This window comes from Pan troglodytes, chromosome 17 (genome assembly GCF_028858775.2).
Source record: "Pan troglodytes isolate AG18354 chromosome 17, NHGRI_mPanTro3-v2.0_pri, whole genome shotgun sequence".
NCBI classification, from domain to species: Eukaryota; Metazoa; Chordata; class Mammalia; order Primates; family Hominidae; genus Pan; species Pan troglodytes.
Genome location: NC_072415.2, coordinates 58,742,697 through 58,767,658, shown reverse-complemented (window position 1 = coordinate 58,767,658; position 24,962 = coordinate 58,742,697). Strand labels below are relative to the sequence as shown.

Below are 24,962 nucleotides of genomic sequence, written 5' to 3'. Positions count from 1 at the left end.
TGGCTGGTCTAGGTACCCATCCTTGGCACCCCTATACCTGAGCCTGCCCTCATCTGACCCTCTCTTCTTCACCAGCCCCATCGCAAGTATACCCAGCTTTATCCTCCACATCAGGGGCTGAGGTGACAACATGTCGGTAGGAGGAATCCTTGCAGGTGATCTGCTGGAAAAGGAGCACTTCCAGGTAATAAGGATGCACCCAGAGCCCTTGCCCTCCAGGCCTTAGTGTTCTTGAGAGGAGGAGCAGCTGACAAAACCGTGCACAGACTGGCCTTGCCTCAACCAGTCTAAGCTCTGAGGTTTCTACCTCTTTATCACTAAGATGCAATGTATTATACTGGAAAAGCTGTCTTGACTTTCCTTAAGGGTAGACTTGCTTATTTAAACATTTCCAGAAATGAGCAGGAACTCCCAAGTAAGGAGATTAAAGCTACCAGAAGTTCTACACAAGCGGTTTTCAGGAACTGCAGAATGCGTGGATTGTTGAAATGTGAATTGGCAAAAGGCAAGGACAGCTTGTACTTTATATGAGACCTTCTGGGACTGGGCTACCACTGGGGGTGGGGGCCACATTTCTTAGTAACGGCAAAGGACAGCGGGACTCAGGCGGCTGCAGAGACAGAGGTGCCAGCAACTACCTGGTGCCTTACAAGTTCTTAAGGGCAATTTGAAGAGGCTGCTTTCAGGCTCACCTTTGCACACAGTCGGCTTCACATTTGCTCTGGCAATTTCAGCGACGATTCTCTGGTTCTGTGATTGATGGAGCTCCAACAGCGTACCAGTGCTGTCTCAGAGGTGGTGTCGGACAAGAGCCCTGCTCCCAGGGCCCTGGAGGCTTGCTGAGGAAGAGTCTTTCCCACCAGGAAGGGGCAAATACAAAGCTAGGCAGGGTGTGGCTGGAATCCTAAGCAGGGGAGGACAATAGAGCCTTATCCTTGAGTCCCAGAGCACTTTTGCCCTGGTGGCTCTTGTGTAGGGTCTGAATCTTTGTAAGGTCTGAATCCAAGCAGAGATTTTCCCAGGCCCCTCAGACGACTGGGGCTTATACTCTGCTCACTCTGCCCATCTCCTGGTTGGTAAGCTTGGTGTGTGTGTGTGTGTGTGTGTGTGTGTGTGTGTGTCCCCTCCTAGAGTTCTTTGAACAACAGCAAAGAAAAAAATCTATGTACTGGCATTCAGGTACATCCTGCACCCCCTTTATCCTCTCTATACAACCTGTCCAGGGCTCAGCCACAAGCCAGTTCTCCTGCCTGAACTCTGAAGACAGATCGCTTTATCCCCGACTCCCACACGACACCATCTGCTCCCGTTGCTCCTCTTGACAAGCACACAGAGCTCAGTCTTCCGACCTTCTTCCTGTTTCCCTAACTATTTAAATCCAAACAAATTAGACTTCTGACTCGACAGGATTGACCACATGCATTTAATTCAACTCCTGCTCTCGCATGAATACAAAAACTTGTAAACCCCCATAAGCACAGAGATCAAGAAAAGAGATTTCAACAAACTTTGCAAAGACAGAAAGTAAACGAAGGAGGAGTGGGCAACTTGGCAGTGTGGGGACAGGTGCAACCTAAGTTATGTGCAGAGAGGAATACTGATGAGAAATGCATGGATGGAGGCTGCAAATCTCCGAGGACTCAAAGCTTGCAGGCCCCAGGTACCAGGAGAGGCAAGGCTCAGGTGTTGGCAGGAAACAGCAGAACCAGATCGAAGTCTAAATATGAGACTCCCCAAGTCCCCTTCCCTTTCCACATAGCCAGGAAACTACACTTTGGTCCCCACCACCAGGCAAAAGATTCAAAGTTTATTTCTGGAGAAGCAGAATAACAGAAGCTGTGACCTGAGAACCCAGGCACTCAAGGAATGAGGGAGGAGACAGTAAAAAACGTGAGAACTGAGCAGCAATGAGCACACCTAGGTCCCGATCTTGGCTTCTAAGAACCATTCATTAAAAGGTACCAGGGCTCCTTAGATAACACTAGATTCCAGGGCTGGGGCAGAGAAAATACCAGATAAGCCCAGAACGAGTTCTCATGCCAGAAAGCCAAGAAGTGCTCAAAGAATAATGGGGACATTTTAGAAACACACAGAAGCCAGTTTGCAAGGGCTCCCACTGGGATGATTTGAGCATCAAAATAAATAATAGTAATGGATTATAACCCTTAGAATAAAATAAAAATCTATGAGCCAAAACATATGTAAATAAACAGATAAAAGAAAAATAGAGAAGGAAAGATCTTTATAGCAGAAAGCCAACTAATAAATGTAGATGGAATTTTTTAAAACCACAATTTGCTGATCAGCATGATGACATTTCAGGCACGAATCATTAAGGAATGCTAAAATTTGTGAGTGAAAGTATTAGCAGAAACAGTATATTTACATAGTCTCAACTATCTCCTTGCAAGATACTTATTAATTACAAAGAGAAAAATAGTAACTTGGGGCCGGGGCACAGTGGCTCATGCCTGTAATTCTAGCACTTTGGGAGGCCGAGGTGGGTGTATCACCTGAGGTCAGGAGCTTGAGATCAGCCCGGCCAACACAGTGAAACCCCATTTCTACTAAAAATACAAAAATTAGCCAGGCGTGGTGGCAGGCACCTGTAATCCCAGCTACTTGGGAGGCTGAGGCAGGAGAATCACTTGAACCCAGGAGGCAGAGGTTGCAGTGACTTGAGATCGCACCACTCCACTTCAGCCTGGGCAACAGAGCATGACTCTGTCTCAAAAAAATTAAAAAAAGAAAAATAGTAACTTCATAGCAGTGAGGCCTGGAAGCTACTATCTTAACCAGTTGGTCAATGTCAACATCACGAAATCCCTGTGCCTCTCCATGAGCTGCACGAAGAGGGACACAGCGCCATTTCTGTGGTATTCCCTTAAAAAGTGCACATACTCAGCCGAGAGTGGTGGCTCATGCCTGTAATGCCAGCACTTTGGGAGGTCGAGGCAGGCGGATCATCTGATGTCAGGAATTCTAGACCAGCCTGGCTAACATGGTGAAACCCTGTCTCTACCAAAAATAGAAAAATTAGCCGGGCGTGGTGGCATGTGCCTGTAATCCCAGCTACTCAGGAGGCTGAGGCATGAGAATCACTTGAACCCAGGAGGCGGAGGTTGCAGTGAGCCGAGGTCGCACCATTGCACTCCAGCCTGGGTGACAAGAGCAAAACTCCATCTCCAGAAAAAAAAAAAGTACACAAACTCAATTATGAAGAAACATCAAACAAAATCAAATTGACAGACATTCTACACAATAACTGGCCTGCTTGTACTATTCAAAATGTCAAGGTCATAAAAGACAAAGAAAGATTGAGGAGATAAAGAGATATGACAACTAAAAGCAAAGTCTGATCTTGTATAGGTTCTAAACCAAAAAAAAAAAAATACAAACAAACAAAAAAACAAAAACTTTTTCTTTAGCTATCAAGAACATTAGTGGGACAATTAACAAAATGTAAATGTCTACAGGTTATGTAACAGTATTCTGTCAATGCTAATTTCCTGATATGACAATTAGATTGCATTTATGGAAAAGAATGTCCGTGCTTTTAGGAAAACATGCTGAAGTATCTAGGTGTAAAGTGGCACTGTGTCTGCAACTTACTCTTCAAGGAATTAAGAAAATAATAAAACTACATAGGGAGAATGATAAAGCGAGTATGGTAAAAAGTGAACACTTGGGGAATCTGGGTGAAGGCTATACAGGAATTCTTTGTGTTATTTTTGCAACTTTCCTGTGAATCTGAATTTTTGCAAAATAAAGAAAAGGAAAGCAGGATTCGTTAATGAAGTAATCATCTGATTAAACATTTAAGTAAAATTCGGTATACCTATATTGAGAGGACAGAGTATAGGAGAACAAAATTCTTCTCTATCATAATAAGAAAATCAGCAGGAAATCGCTAGAATTGATATACTTAAAAAGAACAGTATAATAATAGTATACTAGATATTAGAAATATTAGAGATTAGATATCTGTATTCGAAATAGGGTGGTACCACTAGAAAAAAAATAGTAAAAACAGTGAAGGTATGTAGTTGCTTTGAGGAATGGAACGGGTCATTGAGGACGCAGGGGGTGGAAAGCTGCTATTTTCTGTCACAGGCCTTTCAGTATCATTTAATTTTTGTAAATTACAGACAGGTACTATTTTGATAAAAAATGAGTAGATGGTTCAAGTGTTTGGGGCCCACCTCCCCATGAAGGCATGAGGTCGCCCCAGCCTACCTTTTCCCTTTTCTGAATCCCACCTGCACCTGTGGCCCCACATTATACTATGTTGGAGATGAATGATCTAATCAGAGCCACAAAGCATGCGAGGTGCAAGTGGCTACTGAGGTCATTTGCTCCAATAGTCACCTTAGCAATGAGGACACCACGCCACAGCAGTGTCCATCCCACCTGACACTTTAGCACCTCACAGGTAGGGGAACCCCAGCCCAGGCCATGTTGGCCACTCAACATAGAACTAGTGGCCAACAGCCCTGGGCCTCATGGTGCAACTGGGCCCCCATGAGAGCTTGGGAGCCTGGGCCCCAAATTTTCAGGGCTGGTGGCCACAGTGGTGCCACGCTTGTCTCAGCAGACAAGGAGCCACCATTTACCCTCCCTGGATCCCGGCCAGGCTGGCAGACCTCTGGGATTCAAAAGAGACACACTCCAGGAAACCCACAGCGAAAAGCAACCCCAAAGTCCCCAGGAGTAATGAAAACACTCCTTGAGGTTTTCACTCTGGAGAGAGAGCAGGGCCTAGACCGCTAGAGACAGAACTTCCTCCTGAACCCTTTGGGGGTGGGGTGCCAAAAGGAACAAAGAGGGTCTTTGGAGAACACAAGACTACATCTAATGCTTTAATAATCAGAGCTCTTTCCTCCAGGAGCACCCCAAAAGTGGGCAAGGGGGGTGAAGACTTGGATCCAGAAGGAGGGCAAGGCCAGCACTCCTATTTCACAGGAGGAGGGTGAGGCTCGGGGGCAGGAAATGATGGCCTGTCCCTTGTGCCCCCTGCTCGAAGCGAGACCACTGATGCTCGGAGGGACAGTGGTCTCACTGCAAGCAAGGGTCCAAGGGACAGGCCGTCATTTTCTGTGGGGTTCCTGGAGTCCAAAATTGTTTTCTGGACACAACCACAGTATGTAGCCTTTCCAGGGCGTGTTTAGCTAGGCCTGCTACTCCCTTGTTGTTCTTACTTATGGTCGATGTAACATCAACTTTGGATTATTCTCTTTGTAGACAGAAGTTTGTGTTTGTTGCTTTATTCCCAGGGAGGCTTCCTCCTGCCACCCAGTGTGCTTCGGTGTCAGCGCCCGCCGCTGCAGAAGTTCTGCACGCAGGGAACAAACTCCTCTCCCTGTCGGCCTCTGCCCAGCACGCTGTGGATGGTTCATCTGCCACACACACAAAGCAGTGCGCTGGCAGGAAAGATCTGGAACACTGAGCCCAGGGCTTCGCCCCATCCAGGTGGGTTGCCCCCACATCTCCACCCCAGGTGTTGGCTTTGACCACCTGGAAATATGCAGCATCACTGAGGACTCTGCTGAGGTTTCTATCTTTGGTGCAAAGGGAATGAGCCTTCCAGAAACCCTAATCCCCACTGGCTCGCCCAGGGCTGTCAGGACCCAGGGGTCCTCTGAGGCATGACCAGTGACAGCAGCAGTTGCTGGAGTCTGGGGGACCATGTTGTCCTTGAATCACCAAACCATTTGCAAATCCATGTCCTGGGTTGTCAAACAGGGCACAATTCTTTGTCCTTCATTTGAGCAAAATAATGGTAAAAAACAACCAACCAAAAATCTCAGCAGCAGATAGAAGGGGATAGGGGAAGGTGATGTCAGTGAGTCCCTGAACTATCCAGAAGTAGTGAAAAGCCAGTGGCCTGCAAATAGGTCATAAGGCAGTGGTTCTCAAATTGTTGCATGCATCAGTATCACAGAGGGCTTGTTAAAATGCAGACCACTGGGCCCCTCTCCCAGAGTTTCTGGTTCACTGGGGTGAAGACAGATCACAAGACTTTGCAGTTCTAGCAAGTCCCCAGGTGATATTACTGCTGCTGATCAGGGGCCACACTTTGAGGACCTGTGCAAAGAGCTGCAGAGGTGAATAAGATACGCTTTCGGCTCCCGGGATCATGTGTGTTTCAGGGAGAGACGCATGTGTGGGAGAGGCATGCATGTGTACCAGTGATGTGGAGGGGCAGCTGTGCTCTAGGAATATATTAAGTGCTGGAGGAGCCAGGTGAATCAACAAACTAACGCACTGGAAAAGTCCCTTATCAGGGAGGTCTTCACAGAGGAGGTGACCTCTAAGCAGAGTCTTTGAAGAACAGGTGTGGGGCTGGGCACGGTGGCTCACACCTGTAATCCCAGCACTTTGGGAGGCCGAGGCAGGTGGATCACCTGAGCTCAGGAGTTCAAGACCAGCCTGGCCAACATGGTGAAACCTCATCTCTACTAAAGACACAAAAATTAGCCGGGTGTGGTGACACGCGCCTGTAATCCTAGCTACTTGGGAGGCTGAGGTAGGAGAATAGCTTGAACCTGGGAGGCGGAGGTTACAGTGAGCCGAGATCGAGCCATTGTACTCCAGCCTGGGTGACAAGAGTGAAACACCATCTCAAAAAACAAACAAACAAACAAACAAACAAAAACCAGGTGTGGGGCAGGCAGGCAGGTGGATGAGGTGGGAAGGACACTGAAGGCAACTGGTGCTGCTGGATCAGGGGCTTGGCAATCAGTCACCAAGTTGAGAGCACAGACAGACTCGGAGTCACAGGAAAGAAGCCAGGGGTGCCAGCAGGCCCTGGGCTAAAGGAAAGTCCAGGGTTTTCCATAGGCCCTGAGAATCAGTGAAGGATTTTTAAGCAGGGCAATGAGAAGTTTGGTAAATCTTTTGCCTTTCTGGGTCTCTCAGTTTCCTCGTCTGTAATGGGGTTGTCGTGGAAGTTCTGGGTCTTTTCTAGCCCTGGCAGGCTACGAGTCAATGGGGAAAGGAGAGAAAGAGTGGTAGCATCCAGCTGGGGGCCCCACTCTGGAGGTAGCCCCTTGCAAAGGACAGGGACCCAATGGCCACTCACTCACTTGGTTTGTTTGGCCATCGGCTGCCTCCAGATCCCTGGCCCAGCCTGGGAAGTGGAGGCAAGCAACTGACGGTGTCACACACACTGTGAATCTCTCCTGGGCCTGACCCCCCAGCCCCCCTGGCTGTGTAGAACAGAGGGGCCTGGGATTGTGCAGCAGCTCACAATGGAAGGAAGAGGGTGTAGGAGGGAGGTCCCTGGGCTGACCCTGGTATTGTTCTTGGGCCAGAAGAAAGCTTCCTCCTGCCTGGCCGCTGCAATGCTGGAAAAACGCCGTCCAGCCAGTAAGAGTCAGTGTGTCCTGGGGGGGCCGCCTGCCGGCGGGTCAGCCTGGGAGCTGAGGCCCATTCACAAATGCCTGCTGGAGAGCACGTAGCCCTGTCCGTCCCCGCCCCCTCCACCACCACTGCTCCCAGTGACAGAAGCAGGGGTAAACTAAAATAACTGGGCTTCTCCGCCCCTAAACTCACCGCTGCCAGGAAGGAGAATGAGACCAGAAATGGCACATTGGCTAATAAAGGAATAATGGATGCTTCACACCCTTGGCGACACCTTCCTCTTCCCCCAAGCCCCGGCGGCTCCTTCCACAAAGGACAGAGGAGGGAAGATGCTGGACCAGCAAGCAATCTCAATCAACCAGGCCTGGCCCAAGTCATCAAGGGCATCGCCAAATTGGCTCAGGGAGTGGGAGGATTAAACCAGCCCCTGGAAACTGCTGAAGGACAGGGACGGCAAGGCTGCCGGCCGTGTGGCCCCATTCATCAAAGCGGGTGGACGTGTGCAGGGTGGGTCTGCCTCTGGGCATCCGTCGACAGGGCCACTCAGGCCAGCCTGGGACCTGCTTACCGTGTACCGGGCACCCCTGCTGGCCTCTTCTCAACCCTGAGCTCATTCCTCCAGCAGAGCTAGGCCAGCAGCTCTTTGTCTGTGTGATGGCCTTGGCCTAGCTGAGACCTTGAGGAAGGCTGTCCTCAATCTGGCCTTCTTTGAGCCTACTGTCCCAGCTCCTTGTCCCATGCTGGCCTCAAGGCCCTACTCCCTGAAGGATTAAGCCCTCTGATACTCATCAAGGGATTCTGGATATGGTCTGGCCCAAAGTAGGGCATGGACAGATGACCTCTCCACTGGGGACAAGTCCTACTTTTAAAGGGCTCTAGCCTTTGTCCCTAACAAATAACAAAACTTCTTCCCCGGTCCCTGGAGGGAGATCCTGGGAACTCCCTCTTGGTCTCCAGGAGGAGGGCAAAGGCTCAGTCAGGCCCTGTCCCGCGGCTTCTGAATCCTCCTTCCATCCTGCATTTCCTTGCTGGAGAGCATTCGGCTGAGTCCCTATTTGGTCAGGTCCCAAGACGTCCAGGGCCAGCCCCAACTGCTCTCCCTACATACAGTCTCCCCTCTCGAGGACTTCTGGACTCCCCCACTCTCAACAGCCTCCTTTTCTCCTGACCATAATTCTCTTTCTCCCCAAAGGTCCCCCTCCCCTCCCAGGCCACCCCCCAAGGCCCAGTTCCAGGTCTACCTCCTCCAGGAGGCACAAATGCATGGAGGGGCATAAAAAAGGAGAAAACCTCAAAACTGGCCTAGAATCAAGACCCCTAAAAAACCAAGAAACCTCTGTGGGCTGATGTGGTCTGATTTATCCAGAATAGTTTCATGCAGGAGGTGAAACTGGAACAGGGCCATGAAAGAGGGGGAAGATTTGAGCAAGAAAGAGGGAAGGACATAAGAGGAAAGAGAAATGGGTGAGCAGAAGACTCCCCCAACAGTCTTTTCTGTCTAAGGTCAAGGGCAGGAAGACAGTCACCCTTTAGGTCTGTCTCAGGAGGAGCTGGGGAAAGCCAACAGTCCCTGCCCTCCATCTCCCACCCGCCAAGAAACCCACAGAAGGAAGCTGTTGGACCATCTCCAAGCGCAGTTCTTATCTGCCAAGCTTGCCAGTTCTCTGCCTGCTTCCAGATGTGACTACCACTTCATGAGGCCACATCACATCTGCAGAGTGTTTTTCAAGTTCAAAAATCCCTGTCATTATATGAACTGGTTTATTGTATTTTGACTCTTAGCACAGCTTTGCAACGTAAGTTGAACAGGTATATGACCCCCAACTTTACAGCAGAAGAAATGGAAGCTGGAAGAAAATTATTTTGGGTGAATTACACAATGTTCTGTGTGCAAAGCAGAAGGGCTCTTGGATGACTAGTGAGTGAGCTTTAGGATTTCTGCCACCTGTTTTAACTCTCAGAGGTTTCCTTTTTTGTTCTGTTTATATTCTAGATCAGTGTTTGGCAAACTTTTTCTGTAAAAAGCCAGATAGTCAATATTTTAGGCTTTGCCGGCGATAGGGTCCACACAGCAAGTGGCTGCGGCACAAATGCAGTCACAGACAGGAAGCCGGTGAATGGGTGTGGCTGCGTTTTGATAAAACTTTATTTGCAAAAACAGGCTGGAGAGCTGGACTTGGTCTGTGGACCAGTTTGCCAATCCCTAAAATCCTAGCCGTGGCCTGGATCATTGAGGTGGTCCTATAGGGTGGGCAGACTTGCCCAGGCCCCTCGAAGCCTGCCCCACACAGCCCTGAAAGTACTCGCTGCCCACAGTCCCAGCTCCCTGCCTTCCGCCCCGCATGGAGTGAGCAGGAGGAGGCCCGTGTGGAAACCCCATCTAGACGCAGCCAGTGGCCTCTTCCCGAGGAACTTTCCCAGTTGTCACCAACAAAAGTCTTCACCTCCAGGATAATCAGTTCTTTAAAAAAAAAAAAAGACTCACAAATAACAAAAAATGAAAATAGGCTGGCCTCACAGAGCACGCTGCCCCTTCCCAGTGGACCTGCTACCTGGAGGCCTCAGACAGGAAACCACGGATTGGAGAACTTCTGGCCCCATTTATTGTATGGGCGCCTATTTTTGTCCTGAGGGAGGAAGCACTTGGGGGTGGGGAGGTGGCTGGGGAGGGAAAGGGGCTCTCGTTTGTAAGACCCCCTCCTTGATGGCTGCTACAGCATCTTGGGCCAGCAGGGATGGGGAAGGCCACTACAAACCTGTCTGATTAAAAAAGAAGAAAAAATATTTCTCTTTCAAAGCTGTCAGTAGAGGCTTTTCTCTTTTTTTCTTTCCATTTTTATTGCCTTCAGCAGTAGAGAGAAAAACAGAGATATCCACTTTCTTGTTCTTGCTTATTAAGGAAATGACATTCACCCCTAACTTGCTGTACGTGACTACCGTCTCCTGGAATTAGAAAATGTTTTTCCAGCACCTCTTCCTCCTCATCGTCCCTCCTTAGAAAGAGGTACCAGAGGAGTCAGGCTGCCTGGATTCCAATCCCCGTGCTCCCAGCTGTGTGATTTGAGGCAAGGTATTTGAGCTCAGTTCTCCAATCTGTGAAATAATAATAGAATAAACATTTCCCAGGGTACTCGTGAGACTTCAGAGATAGTATATGCAGCCCGCAGCTCAGACAGCACTCAAGTCATGGTAGCCTCTGTGGTGGAGGCACAAGTTCTGGACTAAGGTGCTGGGTGGGAGTCCCTCTGGGGCAGGAGCAAGTCACTCAACCCATATTTAATGAGCCCCTAGATGTGCCCCAGGGGAACGTACACTCCACTGGGAGAATACAGACGCAAAAGAAATGAAGCGAACATGTGACAGGTACTGCAGGGAAGAATCGAGTGATGATTCTTGAGTGATGAGGGGGCATATGGAATGTTCACAAGCCCTTACTGAGAAGGTTACATCCGACCAAAGACATCGGTCTGTAAAGTGAGGTCAATAACAGTACGTGCTCCATGGGACAACATGACGGTAAGATTAGAAAAAGCAAGGACCTTCTCAGTTCCTGGAACATGGAAAGCACTCTGTGAATGTTCGCTAGTGTTACTGTTGGTGCATTACGCTCCTTGTTGAATTCTCACTAAGGGGACATTAGGAGAATACCATGTCCCCATCTATGGGACAGGTACCAGCCCCTGCATTTAAACTCAGTCCATAATGGCTATAAGACAATGCCTGGGACACAGAGAGATGCCTGATCTGTAATGTTGGCCTGGGTGAATAAGGTCAGACCTCACCTCCGTGGGACCACAGGTGACATGGAGCAACAGTCGCCGGTGCACAGGGCCTGGGGAGGCGAGGTGGGGCATGGTTTTCAGGACTCTGTTCCTGGGTGTCTCGGGGCACTTTACTAATCCTCACGCCTGTGAGTTAGCATGTCCTAGAAGTTTCCAGAAGACTTGGCAACAGCTAACACAGCCCTAGGGAACAATAAAGTTACTCCTTCTCATCTGGAGGTCTGGGAACCCGGCTACAGAGGCTTCAACCCCAGTGTGGGGCAGCCCCAGCCGTGGCCCCAGCCTCCCGCCCAGGACCCCCCCGTTACTAAATAGCAGCAGCGCCACCTGCTGGGGCTGCCAGGCCATTCCTTATCGGCCACCATTTTCACTCCTCCAGGAGTGAGGGACACCTGGGTGTCATTTCATGGAGCCGTGATTTTCATTTTGAAAGCTCATTTGTCCCTCGGATTCTTTAGAGAGGTTGGGGGGAGGATCTCTCTGTTATCATCTAGGGCCAAGCAGAAGAACGAGGAAGGAACTGTCCCTTCCTTTAGCCATCTCCCGTGTGAAGGCTGGACTTGGACACAGGCTCAGGAGGCCAGAAAGCCACTTTCCGTCCCCTGAGCCTTCTGGGGACCCTCTATGGGGAATGCTTTGGGCACATCCCTAAGGCCAGAAATCCCACTTGACCGGGTGGCGTCCACTGTTGTGGTGGCACTAAGCCCCTTTCACAGCAAAGGGCTCCTGAGTCACACGCTCTGGACAAGGCCAGCAATGTGGGGGCAGGGGAGCCGGCCCTGCTAGGTCTAAGCCATCTAATGATTAACGGCCAACAGACACAGAATTTGGTTTCAAAATTTCCTAAGAGAAAGGCAAAACGAGAAGTCAGTGGGTTATGTAGTTCCTACTGTCAGACCAAAGACAGCAGACATAATGTTTGTCTGGGAGAATTCAAGGATAATGACCAAAATACGTCCTGATAGAAAGCCCTGGGCAGGACACTGGATAATTCAACAAACAACGTCTTTCAATGGGGTATTGTATATGACACAAAAGCACCAGGCCAGTGTGTGATATAAGGAGGTGGCATTTCCGCAGGGCACCGAGGGCCCTGTGCCCGGGAACCTGAGGAAATCTAATGCTCACCTAGGGTCCATCTAGGGCACAGGGACAACATGCCCGTTAGACCGTCTTTCTCACACTGGTCTCGCCGACTTCACACACATGGAGAAATTGCTCCCCAAGTCACACCTCAGAGTAAAGGGGTCCTGGGGGAGGGGGTGCCGGGGGGTGGTCTCAGACCAGAGATGAGGTGAAGGATATGCAATTCGGATTTCATCCCTTGCCTTCACATGGAACTTGGTCAAGTTAACTTGGAACTTAGTCAAGTTAATTCAGAACTTAGTAAGTTAACTCGGCTTAGACTATGGATTACAGATTATGCAGCTCCATCTCCCCACTTAGCCAGCCCCCATCCTTCCAGGGGCGGAAGCCAACACTTTGTAACTCCCCCAGCCCCACCCCAGTGGGTGTCCCCCTGCAGCCCCGTGCTGCTGCCCTCCTGGAAGCAGTGTGTTCCCAGGGGTCCCAGGGAGGGGCGGGCCCTCTGGAGGAATGTCATGCCTTGGCCTAGCAGGGGACACATGGCCCAACAGGAGCTTCCCTACACCTTAGTGTGGCTGCCTCTTGCACCTCCCCATCCTCCCCCTCGCTGCAGGGAGGAAGGGCCTGGGCACTGAGTGGGGTCATTTTCAGGACAGTGTGCATGTGCAGCGCTGACCAGGAGGCATGGCCGGTGAAGACGCCTTTGGCTGCTGGCGCTGGGACCAGGGGACTTCCCACGGCAAGCACCAGGCTGGAGCCTGCAGAGCGGTGCGCTGGTGCCCTCTAGTGGGAGCACACCACCATACAGCCACCGATCCTGGCGAGGCCTCCACCCCAGCAGTCCTCAACACTGGGGCCACACTCAGAGCAGGACTGTTAATGATGGGCCTGGGCTGCCCACATCACTGAGAGAGTGGTAGCCTGGCCAACCCCTCCACTCCTGTGATAGAGACGCCAAAAATGCTACCAGGACACCAGCCTTGTGGATGGAATTTGGGGGTCCCCTAGAACTGCAGTCTGAGCCCAAGTGTGTGTCTCAGTGTCTGCCCTGCCCTATGGCTTCAACACTGAGAACCATGATTGAACCCTGAATCCATGGCCCTGTACTCAGAGCCTTCTGCTGCCCCCCATCTCCCACCCCCTCCACCCCCGCCGACCCCCCACCACCCCATCAGTGTTCTTAGAGAGCAATGTCAGTCTCAACTGGTCTGAGGCTGCCATTGTATGGCATGTCATGCCTCGGTGTGGATGCCATAAAACCTGGCTATTGGCTAGCTCCTATCCCAGCGTACCTGCTCCTTTCCCTCCAGCCACCAGTGTGGGAAGGAAGACCTTGGGGACAGTTAACACCACCAATAGACCCTTTACTTAACTAGCTCACTAAATGCCTTTTCAGAGTGCAGAACTATTCCTGGCAGCAGGGGTTCACAGAGGTATAGGGTGAGCCCTGGACACAGACACCTACTGTCTACCCTGTTGCCCCACATCCTTATGGGGGCTCCAAGAGCCTGAGTCCAGCAGCCCCAGAGATGGAGTTCCCTGAGGTCAGCACTGCAGTGAGACTCACCCCTGGATTCATTGCCAGTTGTGGAAACACAGCCAGATGGGGTCACCAGGAATAGGGGCCTTGGCTCTGGCTGGAGAGGAGCTTGGCCAGACACCCAGGTGTCAGCATCTGACCCCCAGTGGAGGCATCACCTCCTAAGACCACTCATTGTGGCATGTGCTCTGTGTGTAACCCACTGAGAGATAAGCTAGGGCTCCCAGGATATCAACAGGCATTCAGTGTGGGGGCCCATGGCGCCCTCTGCTTTGTACTCAGCCACACATTCACGCCCCAGACTGCAGGAGCTGCAGCAGCACAGGGGAGGAAGGTGGGGTGTACTGGGAGAGGACCCAGACTTTGCCCTTCAGGAACTGTGACCTGGGCAAGGCACCAGCACTTGCTCGGGCATTTGCAGCTTTGAATGCATGTGGTAATCTGTGCATGTCTCATTTCCTCTACTAGGCTGTGCCTCTCGTGGGTAACTGTAACTTATGTGATCAATTCTCTCTCTCTAAAAGGCTAGGGCAGAGCACTTATCCATGAAGATGAGTTAAGTGAGCAAGTGAAGGAAAGAGGAAGATTTGGCAGAGGCACTTGCGGCTTACAGAACAGCCATGTGCTCCCCTTCTTCCCGCTCCCCTGCAGAAGTGTCAGCCCTTGCAGTTGGGGCGGGGGCATGTGACTAGTTCTGTCCAATGGGCTCTGAGTGGAGCTGATATTTCTGGGCCAAAGCATTTAAGACCTAGAGCAGGGGTGTCCAATCTTTTGGCTTCCCTGGGCCACACCGAAACAATTGTCTTGGGCCACACATAAAATACACTAATGATAGCTGATGAGCTAAAACAAAAAATTGTAAAATACCTCATAATGTTTTAAGAAAGTTTAAAAATTTGTTTTGGGCCATATTCAAAGCCATCCTGGGCCACAGGTTGGCCAAGCTTGACCTAGAACACGACCCTCCAGCTCTCTTTGCCCCTGCCAGGGCCACTTGGATACCATGGATTGAGACGGCAGGGCCACAGAATGCAATCCACCTGGACCCTGGAGTCCCCAAGGAGCTGCCCTGGAGACCAGCTGGACCCTCAGCAGAATTTCAGAAAGTTAGAAATAAAATTCTGTGTGTGATGCCACTGAGATGTGGGGTTTGTTTAGTATTATGCCATGGCCTATAGTGTCCTAATACAGGAGACGATGGAAAAATCCTGTTTTCTTTAACAACAACAACAAAAAAATATGTCTCAGAAATCACACCAAGAAGAGCATAACCAGGTTCATGCTGAATTTCTGCTGGGAAGTGGTGGGAGAAACTCAGAGACAGAGGGACGACTGAGTGTCAAGAAAGACACAAATCCTGCCTTTCTTGTACACTCTAGACAACACAACAGCACATCTAGAAAGGAGGTTCTTCAGCAGCACTCACTCTAGAGCACCTGGTGCTGGGGTTATGAGGCTGAAGGAAATGGCCCAGCCCTCAGGCAGCCCAGAGTCCAGGAAGGGAGTCTGGCAGTTATGTAAGCAGGTGCGACGTGGTGGGAGCCATGCCACAGAGATGGGGGCAGGGGCTCTGGGGAAATGGCAGATAGATGCTGGACTCCATCCTGTGCATATGAGAGGGCATCAGGGGAGGTATCCTGAGCCAGAAAAAGGACAGGCAGAGAAGGGCTGAGTGAGATTTTAGGCAGAGGGAACCGCCTGCCGGTGAGAAAGCAAGGAGAGATGGAAGATCAGAACAGATCGGGGGAGGGACTGACAGGGCCACAGGATGGCAGGGGGAGCCCAGGACAGAGGCTGGGCAAGGGTGCTGAGAACATCACAAAGCCTCCTGCCTGCTAAGGAGTCCGAACAGGGACAGAAGGGGCCGGAGATGGGGGTCTGGGCCTCTGTGGGTTGAGAAGATGCTGGGGACACAGCTGGTAGGATCTTTATGCCCCTCTTCTTCTGGGGTGCAGAAGTGGAGGGCAGGTAGGCAATGGGCTTCAGGCCAACCTCCCTTTGTCACCCTCTTTCCTTCTTGCCTCCAGGTAGGGAGGGGAGGCCAGCCCTGATTTTTGTCTAAGAAAGTCTCTAGGAAGCCCGCCTATCTCTGTACAGGCTCAAGACTCCCATAGGAGGGCTGGAGGTCCTCAGGCTAGAGGTGGGCTTTCCCTCCCATTTGGGGGTCTTCAGCTGGATGCACAATATCTCCTAGGTGAATCTGGAAGTAGGAGGATGTTTTTGGTGGTCACTATGCCTGCCCCTCTCCAGTGACTGCCATTCAGTGGCAGAGGCCAGGAGTCCTAAATATCCCACATTGCACTGGACATGTCCATACTATTAAGAGTTGTCCCCACCACATATGCTAATAGCTAGGCCAGCTGACCCTCAGTACCCAAGGCCAGACGAGTGAACCAGCCAGCCCTATTTGTGAGGGGCTTTGAAGAACACTAGGAAAACTCAGATAAGTCATCCCATTGTGCTCTCACAGGACCGCAAATTCCTCAAACACCAAAAGTCTGCGTTTGGGGATCAAGAAGCCTGTCTACCTTGTCCTAAGGGTACCCATGTGAATTGCAGATACTCCAAGGAGCAGTCAAGCCAGGAGCATTATCAGCCAGGACTTTAAGTTTTCAACTCTTGCTGATAATCAGAATTTCCTACAATGCTTTAAAAATGCAGATTCTAGCTGGACACAGTGGCTCATGCCTGTAATCCCAACACTTTGGGAGGCTGAGGTGGGCAGATCACTTGAGGTCAGGAGTTCGAGACCAGCCTGGCCAAGATGGTGAAACCCCATCTCTACTAAAAATACAAAAATTACCTGGGCATGGTGGTGGGCACCTGTGGCCCAGTTACTTGGGAGGCTGAGGCACGAGAATTGCTTGTACCTGGGAGGTGGAGGTTGCAATGATCCAAGATTGTGCCACTGCACTCCAGCCTGGGTGCCAGAGAGAGACTCCAAAAAAAAAAAAGGAAGGAAGGAAGGAAGGAAGGAAGAAAGGAAGGAAGGAAGGAAGAAAAGAAAAGAAAAAAGAAAGAAATGGATTCCTGGGTGTGATTCAGTGAGGGTGTTCTCCAGCCTCCAGGAGCCCCCCATGATTCCTGCCTTTGGGGATCCGCACCTCTGTGTAGGCCCTTCCCATATTGTACCAGGGTTGGTCTGTGCAAATGACATACAGCAAATGGCAGTGTGAAGCTCTGTCACTTCTGAGATCAGGCTATAAACGAGTGTGACTTCTGCGATGGAGTCTTCTCTCTCTCTCCCCCCGTCACCACTTGCTTTGGGGAAAGACAGCTGCCATATTCTGAGGGCACTCAAGCAGCTTATGCAGATATCATGGCAAGGAAGCCAGGGAGGAACCCAGGCCTCCTGCCCCCAGCCAGGGAGGAACTGAAGCCTCCTGCCTTCAGACACAGGAGGGGGTCTTCCAGCCCAGGTGTGCCTTCTGATGGTGGCATCCCTGGTCATCAGATTGACTGCAAACTCATGAGAGACCTTGAGTCTGAACCACCAGCTAAGCTGCTCCCAGAAAGTGTGTGGATCATAACTCTTTGTTGTTTTAAGCCACTAAGTTTTGAGCAATTTGTTACACAACAGTAAATGAGGAACACAGTGGGCAGAGAGTGTAGATTTCAGCACTTCCCAGGCAGTTCCGACATGCAGCTGAGCTCCAGCACCGTGGCCTCAGATTCATCTGCTGATAGTTCACTGAGGGCAAAGCACATCCAAAGTGTGTGTCATGGAAACATGTGGTGTGTGTGTGTGCGTGTGTGCTGTGTATATATGGGTGTATATGTGTGTGATGTATGTGCGTGCATGTGTAGTGTATGTGTGTGTGTAGGGTGTGAAGGGATGTGTGTGATGTGTATATGTGTGTATGTACATGTGTGGTGTGTGGTATGTGCAGTGTGTATGTGTAGGTGTATGATATGTGTATGTTTGATGTGTGTGGTGTGTGTACATGTGTGTGATAGATGGTGTGTAAGAGTGTGTGTGCGTGCACACGAATATCCAAGCCCTTCTGCTCCAGCCTGACGGTGGAGACGGTGGGTGAAAGCCTCCACTACCAGCCGCCCCTAAGAGCTTAGCATCACCTGTGGGCCCTGGAGAGCCCAGAATTCTCACTGATTTACCGTCCCTTGAGAAAAAAAAGAAAACTCTAGAATGTGAAACCTCAGAGGACCTTGGTCTGATGATGTTCAAAGTTTGTTTAGTAGTAGAATTGTTTCTTTACATGAAACCACGTTAGAATCCTGATTTAGAGGCACCAGCCAAACAGTTCTGGGCGGGCCCAAGTGGGGGCCCCTAGAACTGGCTGCTTCCGCCTCCCTGTTCCCCCTAGTAGCACCCAGGGGCAACCCAGGAGAATCTGCTTCACAGTTTGCAAATCTCTGATCTAATACAACTGTGTCATTATGCTGATGAGTAAACTGAGGCCCACAGAGGAGAGGTCACACACATGGCTCTGGCAGACATCCAGAAGTGGATTCTTCTGACCTCTAGTCCAATCTGTCTCCACTGCCTGTCAGGCTGCATAGGAGAAGAATCAACCAGGGCCTTGGTAACCTATGAGCCAAGGTTCATCATCTGAGCTTTTGCCCAGCAGAAATGCCCTCTTCACCAAGAAACAACTCACCTGGGGGTAGGAGCAGGAAATCACCCCCTCCTCCCTCTTCTTAACAGAGGGGGCCCCCATAGCCTGGTCCACCCTCAGAAGGTGGGGCTTCACTGGCAGTGTTGAGTCCCGGGAATAATTACAGCCGAGACCAACACAGCACCCACTGTGCGCTGGGCATCATCCTCAGCACCTCAAGTGAAGGAATGTGCTTGATCTTCCCAAACGCCCCATAAAGTAGATATGGTTATTTCCCTCATCTTACAGAGGAGGAAACTGAGGCAGAGTGCAAGTAAGTAGCTAGCCCAAGACTCCTGGGCTAGTCAATGGCAGGGCTGGGATTCCATGGGGACTATGCCTGGGTCCAGACACCAAGCCCTTGACCGCCAACCTCCCACCCAGCCAGCAGCCCAGCTCTCCTTTCTCATCTGAGCAGGAACCAAAGGTCCTCCATTTTGTACCCTAGAGGAGTGAAGAAACAGTCACCAAACAACACAAAGTGTCAGATCTGTTACTTTTCCAGCCATGACTCCCAAGCTTCTGGCTCAAAGGGTACCGAGTGGTCAACACCCCGCCTAGTGCAGGGGGCATCTGGTTTCTCACCTAGATCGGGGTCTCTCAAATGTACTTCTATCAATGATGAATGCTCTTGGCATTTAGGAATGGAGTGATAAGGTGGTCACTTCGAGTACCTTACCCTTTTTTCTCTTGCGTCAAGGCTGGCTTTCCATTAGCAGTGATAATTTAATATAGATCCAGCCCAAAGGGTGTTTCATGAGCTGATACTCTGCCTGTGACTTATACATCACAGCCTCGGCCCTACTGATTGATTCCTTTTCCTGTCAAATTTATAGGAAAGTGCAAGAACTGTACAAAGAACATCCACGTCCTCCTCACTCAGATTCCCCAACTGTTAACACCTCCGCATGTTTGCCCTTTCTCTTCCTCTGTGTCTACAAACCATTATCATCAATCTCTTTCTAAACCATTTGAGGAGACGCTGCAGACACCAGGCCCATATCCCTCAAACATCATAGTGTGTATTTCTCAAAGTCAAGCACACTCGCCCACATGACCAACACCGCCTCCAAGTCAGGAAACTGACATCGAAGCAACACTACTGTCCCACCCACAGACCTAATCACATTCTCCAACTGTCCCAGCAAGGTCAGCATTTCCTTCTGGTTCAGGATTTCAGCAAGGAACACAAGTTGTATTTAGTCATTTGCTTCTTCAGTCTTCTACAATCTGGAAGACTTCCTCAGTCTTTCCCTGTCTTTTGTGTCCAAGCAGTTATAGAGAGTGGTCCTTATACTGATTTCCAAAAACCAGACTCAGGCTATGCTTTCTTGGAAGGAAAACCCAAGAAATGATGTTGGGTTTTCTGTGTGGCACATCAGGGGGACATAGTGTCCACCCATCCCATCACTAATGATGTTTCCTTGATCACCTGGTCACGTTGGGGCCTTCCAGGTTTCTCCACAATAAAGTCATCATATTTCTCTTTGTAATGAGGTGACCTCTATGTGTGCCCTGGTTCATTGCCTGGAAAGTTTCCAGTCTGCAACACAGGGAGGGCAGTCCAGGGCCCAGTGGTCTCAATGAGCTAAGATGACAGGGTTCAAAATCCACGGAGTCCAAGACAATTTGATTTGCAAGGCAGAGTACTAAAGAGGAGAGACCAACATACAGAGATAAATCCAGAAATCTTAGCCTCTCAAGTCTTTGGCTGAGTATTAATTTGTCCATGTGTAAGGAAACTTCTGAGGCAAGGAATAGATAGAACAATCCACTGAGATCACATAGGGCTGAAAATAGTTTGTGTTTCTCCAGCCAGGGGGGAACACCTCCTAATACACAGAGCATTGGGTGGCAATCTCAGAAGGGTATTGATTCAGCAGTGGAGCAAAATTTGCCCTACACTGAAGTCTTCCCACCCTAACAAAGCCTAAAAGCAAGTCTTGAAAGGATCAAACTGTTTTTATGTAACTTAACTGTGATCCAGAACAAAACCCAAAATATTTAAAGTGATACAAAAAAAATAGCACCCAATAATGTAAAGGTTCTAACATATGACATTTAACATCAAATTACCAAGCATGTAAAGAAAGGTATGCCCCATAACCAAGAGAAAAATCAATGAATAGAAATAGACTCAGAGATTATATGGATGACAGAATTAGTAGAGAAGGACTTAAAACAGCTATTGGGAATAGGTTCTATATGCTGCAGAAAAGAAAGCATGAGGAAGAGAAGATATATATATATATATATATATATATATTTATTAAAAAAGCCCACAATGACCTTCGAGAGATAAAAACTACAATATCTGAAATGAAAAATATACTGAATGGGATTAACAGTAGATTTGACACTGGAATAAAATATTAGTGAACTTGAAGAAATAGCAATAAAAACTATCCAAAATGAAACACAGAGAGTAAAGAAAGACTTTAAAAAATCAGGCAGAGCTTTGGTGAGCCATGGGAAAAGATGAAGAAGCATAGAATACATACAGTTGGAACCCCAGGGTTGAGGGAAAGTAGGAGGAATAGTGGCTGAAAATTTTCCAAATTTGATGAAACTATAAACCTACAGATCCAAGAAACTCAATAAATCCCAAGTGGGAGAAACATGAAGAAAACCACCACACCAAGGCACATCATAATCAAATAGATGAGGTCTTAACTGTATGCTCTATTGTCTCTCATTGATAGGCCCAAGGCATGAACAGAGAAGAAACAAAATGGCAAAGGCACCAGGAAGAGATGAATGGATATAGGTAAAATAGCAGGAGAAGAATCAGGAGAGAAGGGAAGGGTGGCACAGTGGAGTGTGGTGGTAGGTCATGGTCACTGGCAGTGGCAGACTCAGTCACTGTGGAAGGTCCACTGCTTTTACACCCCTGCAGCAGGCCCAGTCGCACTCCTGAGAGCAGCTAGACTCCTGCTGTTTCCACCAAAAGTCCAGCACTATAAGTATCTAGAGACCTGGATTCACTGAGTGAATCCTCTTTGTCCTGGAACCTGGCCTGATTCCAGGAAAGAGGCCCAATCAATAAAAAAAAGAGCAAGCATAGCAGACACCTGGAGGCCAGCAGGGCAAGTCCACTGTTCAAAAGCCTAAAGACAGCCCCAGCCACATTAGAATCTCTTCCAGGCCTGCCAGTCCCACCTGAACACACCACAGGACACTTCACCTGCAGAGAGGTTTCAGGCCAAGGGACAAAAACTTCCAAGTTCACTGAGTTGCCAGGGCATGGTCTATTTCATCTCTAGGGCACATCAGGCCTGCCAGCAGGGCCTGCAGCATCACCGAGTAGGCTGTCACACACACGATCACAATGGGACACCCTGGAGAATGGCAGGTAGCCAGCCCTGCCTATTACTACCATACAGGCGGTTACACTCCTTGCTGGAACAAGGGGCCAGAAGGAGTGCTTCGGTTAGGTCCTGTCCAGGAAGAGGATCAGGACTCCAGGGGTGGGGGTGGGCTGTTAGAGAGCCTGCCCCTGCACCTACCTGCCAGGCTGGAAGGACCTTCTCGATGTCATTCAGGTTGATGCCATCCCCATCTTCCAGCTTCCCTTTGCCACACCTGGACCAGAAAAGACAGAAAGGCATTGGAAAGATGGCTCATTCATGCCTCCTGTCCCATCCGGCCAGCAGGAGAGGAGGGACAGTCAGCAGATACCTGGTGCTGCCCACCCTCAAGCCCTGCAGGGGCTGTCCCACCTACAGGAAACAGCCCTAGAGACGCTGTGTGTGTGTGTGGGGGGGTCCTCCCGTAATGCAACAGCCAACCTGGAGGGAGGTGGGAGCGGAACCAGAGTTCCCCTTGCTCCTTCCAGGCAGAGAAGCTAAGCTCCTTACTCATCACAACTCCTGTCAAAGCCCATCCACCTTGCCCCATTACACTGAACAGAAGATCAGTGGACAGAGACACCAAGCAACTTTCTCAAGGTCACATAGGCTGGCAGGGGCTAGGAGAAAACCCAATAGGGCTTCCTTCCTTTTTGGCTTGACTCTGGGTCAGTCCAGCAAGCCCACTCAGATAGTCTATGCTTTGTCTTCATGTCCTCTGTGAGTGGGCGTGCCCTCGGGCCAGAGAGGCTGGCCCCAACTCCCTGGCCAACTCTGAATCTTTGGCATATTTAAGGGTGCAGATTCCGAAACCAGACTCCCAGGGTTTGAATCCCCGCTGCATCCCTTACCAACTGGGGACCCTGTACAAGTTGTTTAACCTCTCTGTACTCATTTCATCAAATGAGTTTCCTCATTTGTTAAATGAGGATAATAGTGTCTAACATCTTAAGGTGGCTGGAGGATTAAATTAATGAATGTATCTGGAGTGCTTAGATGTTTAGAACTGTGACAGCACACAGTAAACGGTACATAAATACACACATATATAGTCTAGCTTATATATATATATATATATATATATATATATATATATAAATGTTTAGCTTGTTTATAAATGTGTGTGTGTATATTTCTTGTGTATGTATTATTATCTGTATTTACCATTAAATATATCTTAAACATACACACATATGTTTAATGGTAAATACTGGTAATAATAACAAGATTATAATAAAATAAATAATGAAGTAAATATATTGCTACTACTATGACTACTTTCATTACCACTAATATTGTTGCTGTTGTTTGGGCAAAGAGGCAGGAGGGTGATTAATTAACGACACAGATTCTGGAGCCAACCCAGCCTCATGCAAATTACTCAATTTCTGGGTCTCCTAGTTGCTTCATCTATTGAAGTGAAGATGATAACAGTTCCTCCCTCTCTGGGTGGTGGCGAGTTTTAAATAAATGAGGCAAACACTTAGAACAGGGGCTGGAGCATGGCCGGTGCATAGTAAGTATTGTCAGTTACTATTATTACTGGTATTGACTGAGGAATGGTGAGAGATGTCCCATGAGTTGGGTCATTTTCCAGCTGCAGAGTTCATGCGAATCTCACATTTCAGAGTAACTAGTTCATTGTTTAAACATTTACCAAGCATCTCTTCTGTTTTGGGCCTTGTGAACAAAAAAAAATCAGTTTTGGTTCCTGCCCTCAGACAGTGGATGGCTCTTAGAACAAATCCTAAACTCCTCTAACAGGGCTGGGTGCCTGAGCACCATTAGGGGGCAGCACGAGATCAGTGTCATAAAAGTCCTATGGCCAGAGGCGCCCTGGAACCCAGAGGTGGAGAAACTAGCTGCAAACACCAGCAAAGGCCTGGGTGGAAGAGAACAGGGGGCTAACCCAAGCCCCATTTGATGGCTCATTTCTCCATTCACCAAACACTTCTGTGCCCGGCTCTGGACAGGGTCTGGGACCCAGGTGTAAACAGTGCACACAACTGGCCCTCTCGGTGTCTGGCGGGATAATCACCCCCCACAGTACAGCAGCAAGTGCCCCGTCGGGGACAAGGGATCGTTGCAGGAACCCCAAGGAGCAGCGTCTAGAACTGTCTTGGGCGAGGGGCGGGAGGAAGGTGAGAGGTGAGCTGGCCAAGCACAGGGAATTTGGGAGGATGTCCCAGGCAGACAAGGCGCAGGCAAAGGCCTAGAGTTAGGAGCATGTGTGGTGCCAGTTTGCTGTGGCTAGAGCATGTTAGGGGTCAGGGTGCAAGGGGTAGGCAAGGGGCATGGTGGAGCTGGGGTGGGGAATGGTGTGCAAGGTATAACAGGCATGAAGGAAAAGAAAAAGTTTCCCCCGGCCCCCGGCTGTCCCCACAACTGTGATGTGCTGGGGCTACAGGTGAGCAGGTGGAGAAAGGCCCGGAACATCCAAACATCTCTTAACTCATCAATCTGCCTGGTGCAGACAGGCCGGCCTGTGAAAGCACCAACTGCGTGTAGTCTTCTGTGTTCTGCACCCGCCTGGGCCATAGGGGAGGAGGGCACTGGGGACTTGGCTTGACTAGAATGGCTGATACCACCTCCCCAGTGTCTCCTGTGGGTAAAACACACCTCAGGACTCTCTCGCATGCGCTGAACTCCAAGCACACACTGGGCACCAGCCTAGCACACTCCAAACACAGCTTTCTGTTCTCGCCTCAGCGCCCCTGGGGGTGGGCAGGTGGAGGCCTGCAGGGAGGGCTGCTGTCCCACGAGGCCTGCCCTCGTCAGGGCTCAGATCTCCCCAGAGGCCTGCAGGTTTGGAGGGCTGAAGGTGGCTACAGACCAGCTGAGTCACTGCTGCCAACAGGGTTTCCAAGGCAACAGCCTTCTCTGATTTCTGTCCCTCCATGGAAACACAGGCTGCAGGGAGCCTTGGCAACTGAGTGGTACCTGCATCCCAGGAAGGCTGCAGTGGCTGGCGCATGGAGTGTGTCTCCACTACAGCAGGACTCTAAGGGGGACACAGTTCCTGGTCTGGCCATGAGGTGGCCACAGACACTGCACTCAGACTCCCTGGGAACCTGGGAGTGACAGGCTTTGGCTAGTGAGCCAGATATCCATGGGAGACCCCAGGTGACTCTCAGCAAATCTGGAGGCTCCTGGTAAGAAAGTGAGACTGGCCGAGGAATTCAGGCCCACAGCTGGTGACACAGGTGTGGCTGGTTACTCTGGCTTCAGA

The 24,962-nt window shown here is 49.9% G+C and overlaps 1 protein-coding gene and 1 non-coding gene across 27 annotated transcripts in view; both read right to left on the bottom strand.

Moving 5' to 3' along the window:
- The window catches only part of CTIF (cap binding complex dependent translation initiation factor), a 328,445-nt gene that overhangs the window by 175,856 nt on the left and 127,627 nt on the right, over positions 1–24,962 (bottom strand). For all 26 annotated transcript variants that reach the window (XR_010151927.1, XR_010151928.1, XR_010151929.1 and 23 more), the window contains one exon: positions 21,893–21,968. Coding sequence is in view for 12 of the 26 variants with exons in the window: in XM_063795662.1 (XP_063651732.1) it covers positions 21,893–21,968 (76 nt within the window). In the remaining 14 variants the exon portion in view is untranslated. The remainder of the gene's footprint in view (positions 1–21,892; positions 21,969–24,962) is intronic.
- Positions 21,944–22,055, bottom strand: MIR4743 (microRNA mir-4743). The gene has a single exon (NR_106632.1). It is a non-coding gene; the product is annotated as a microRNA mir-4743 (primary transcript).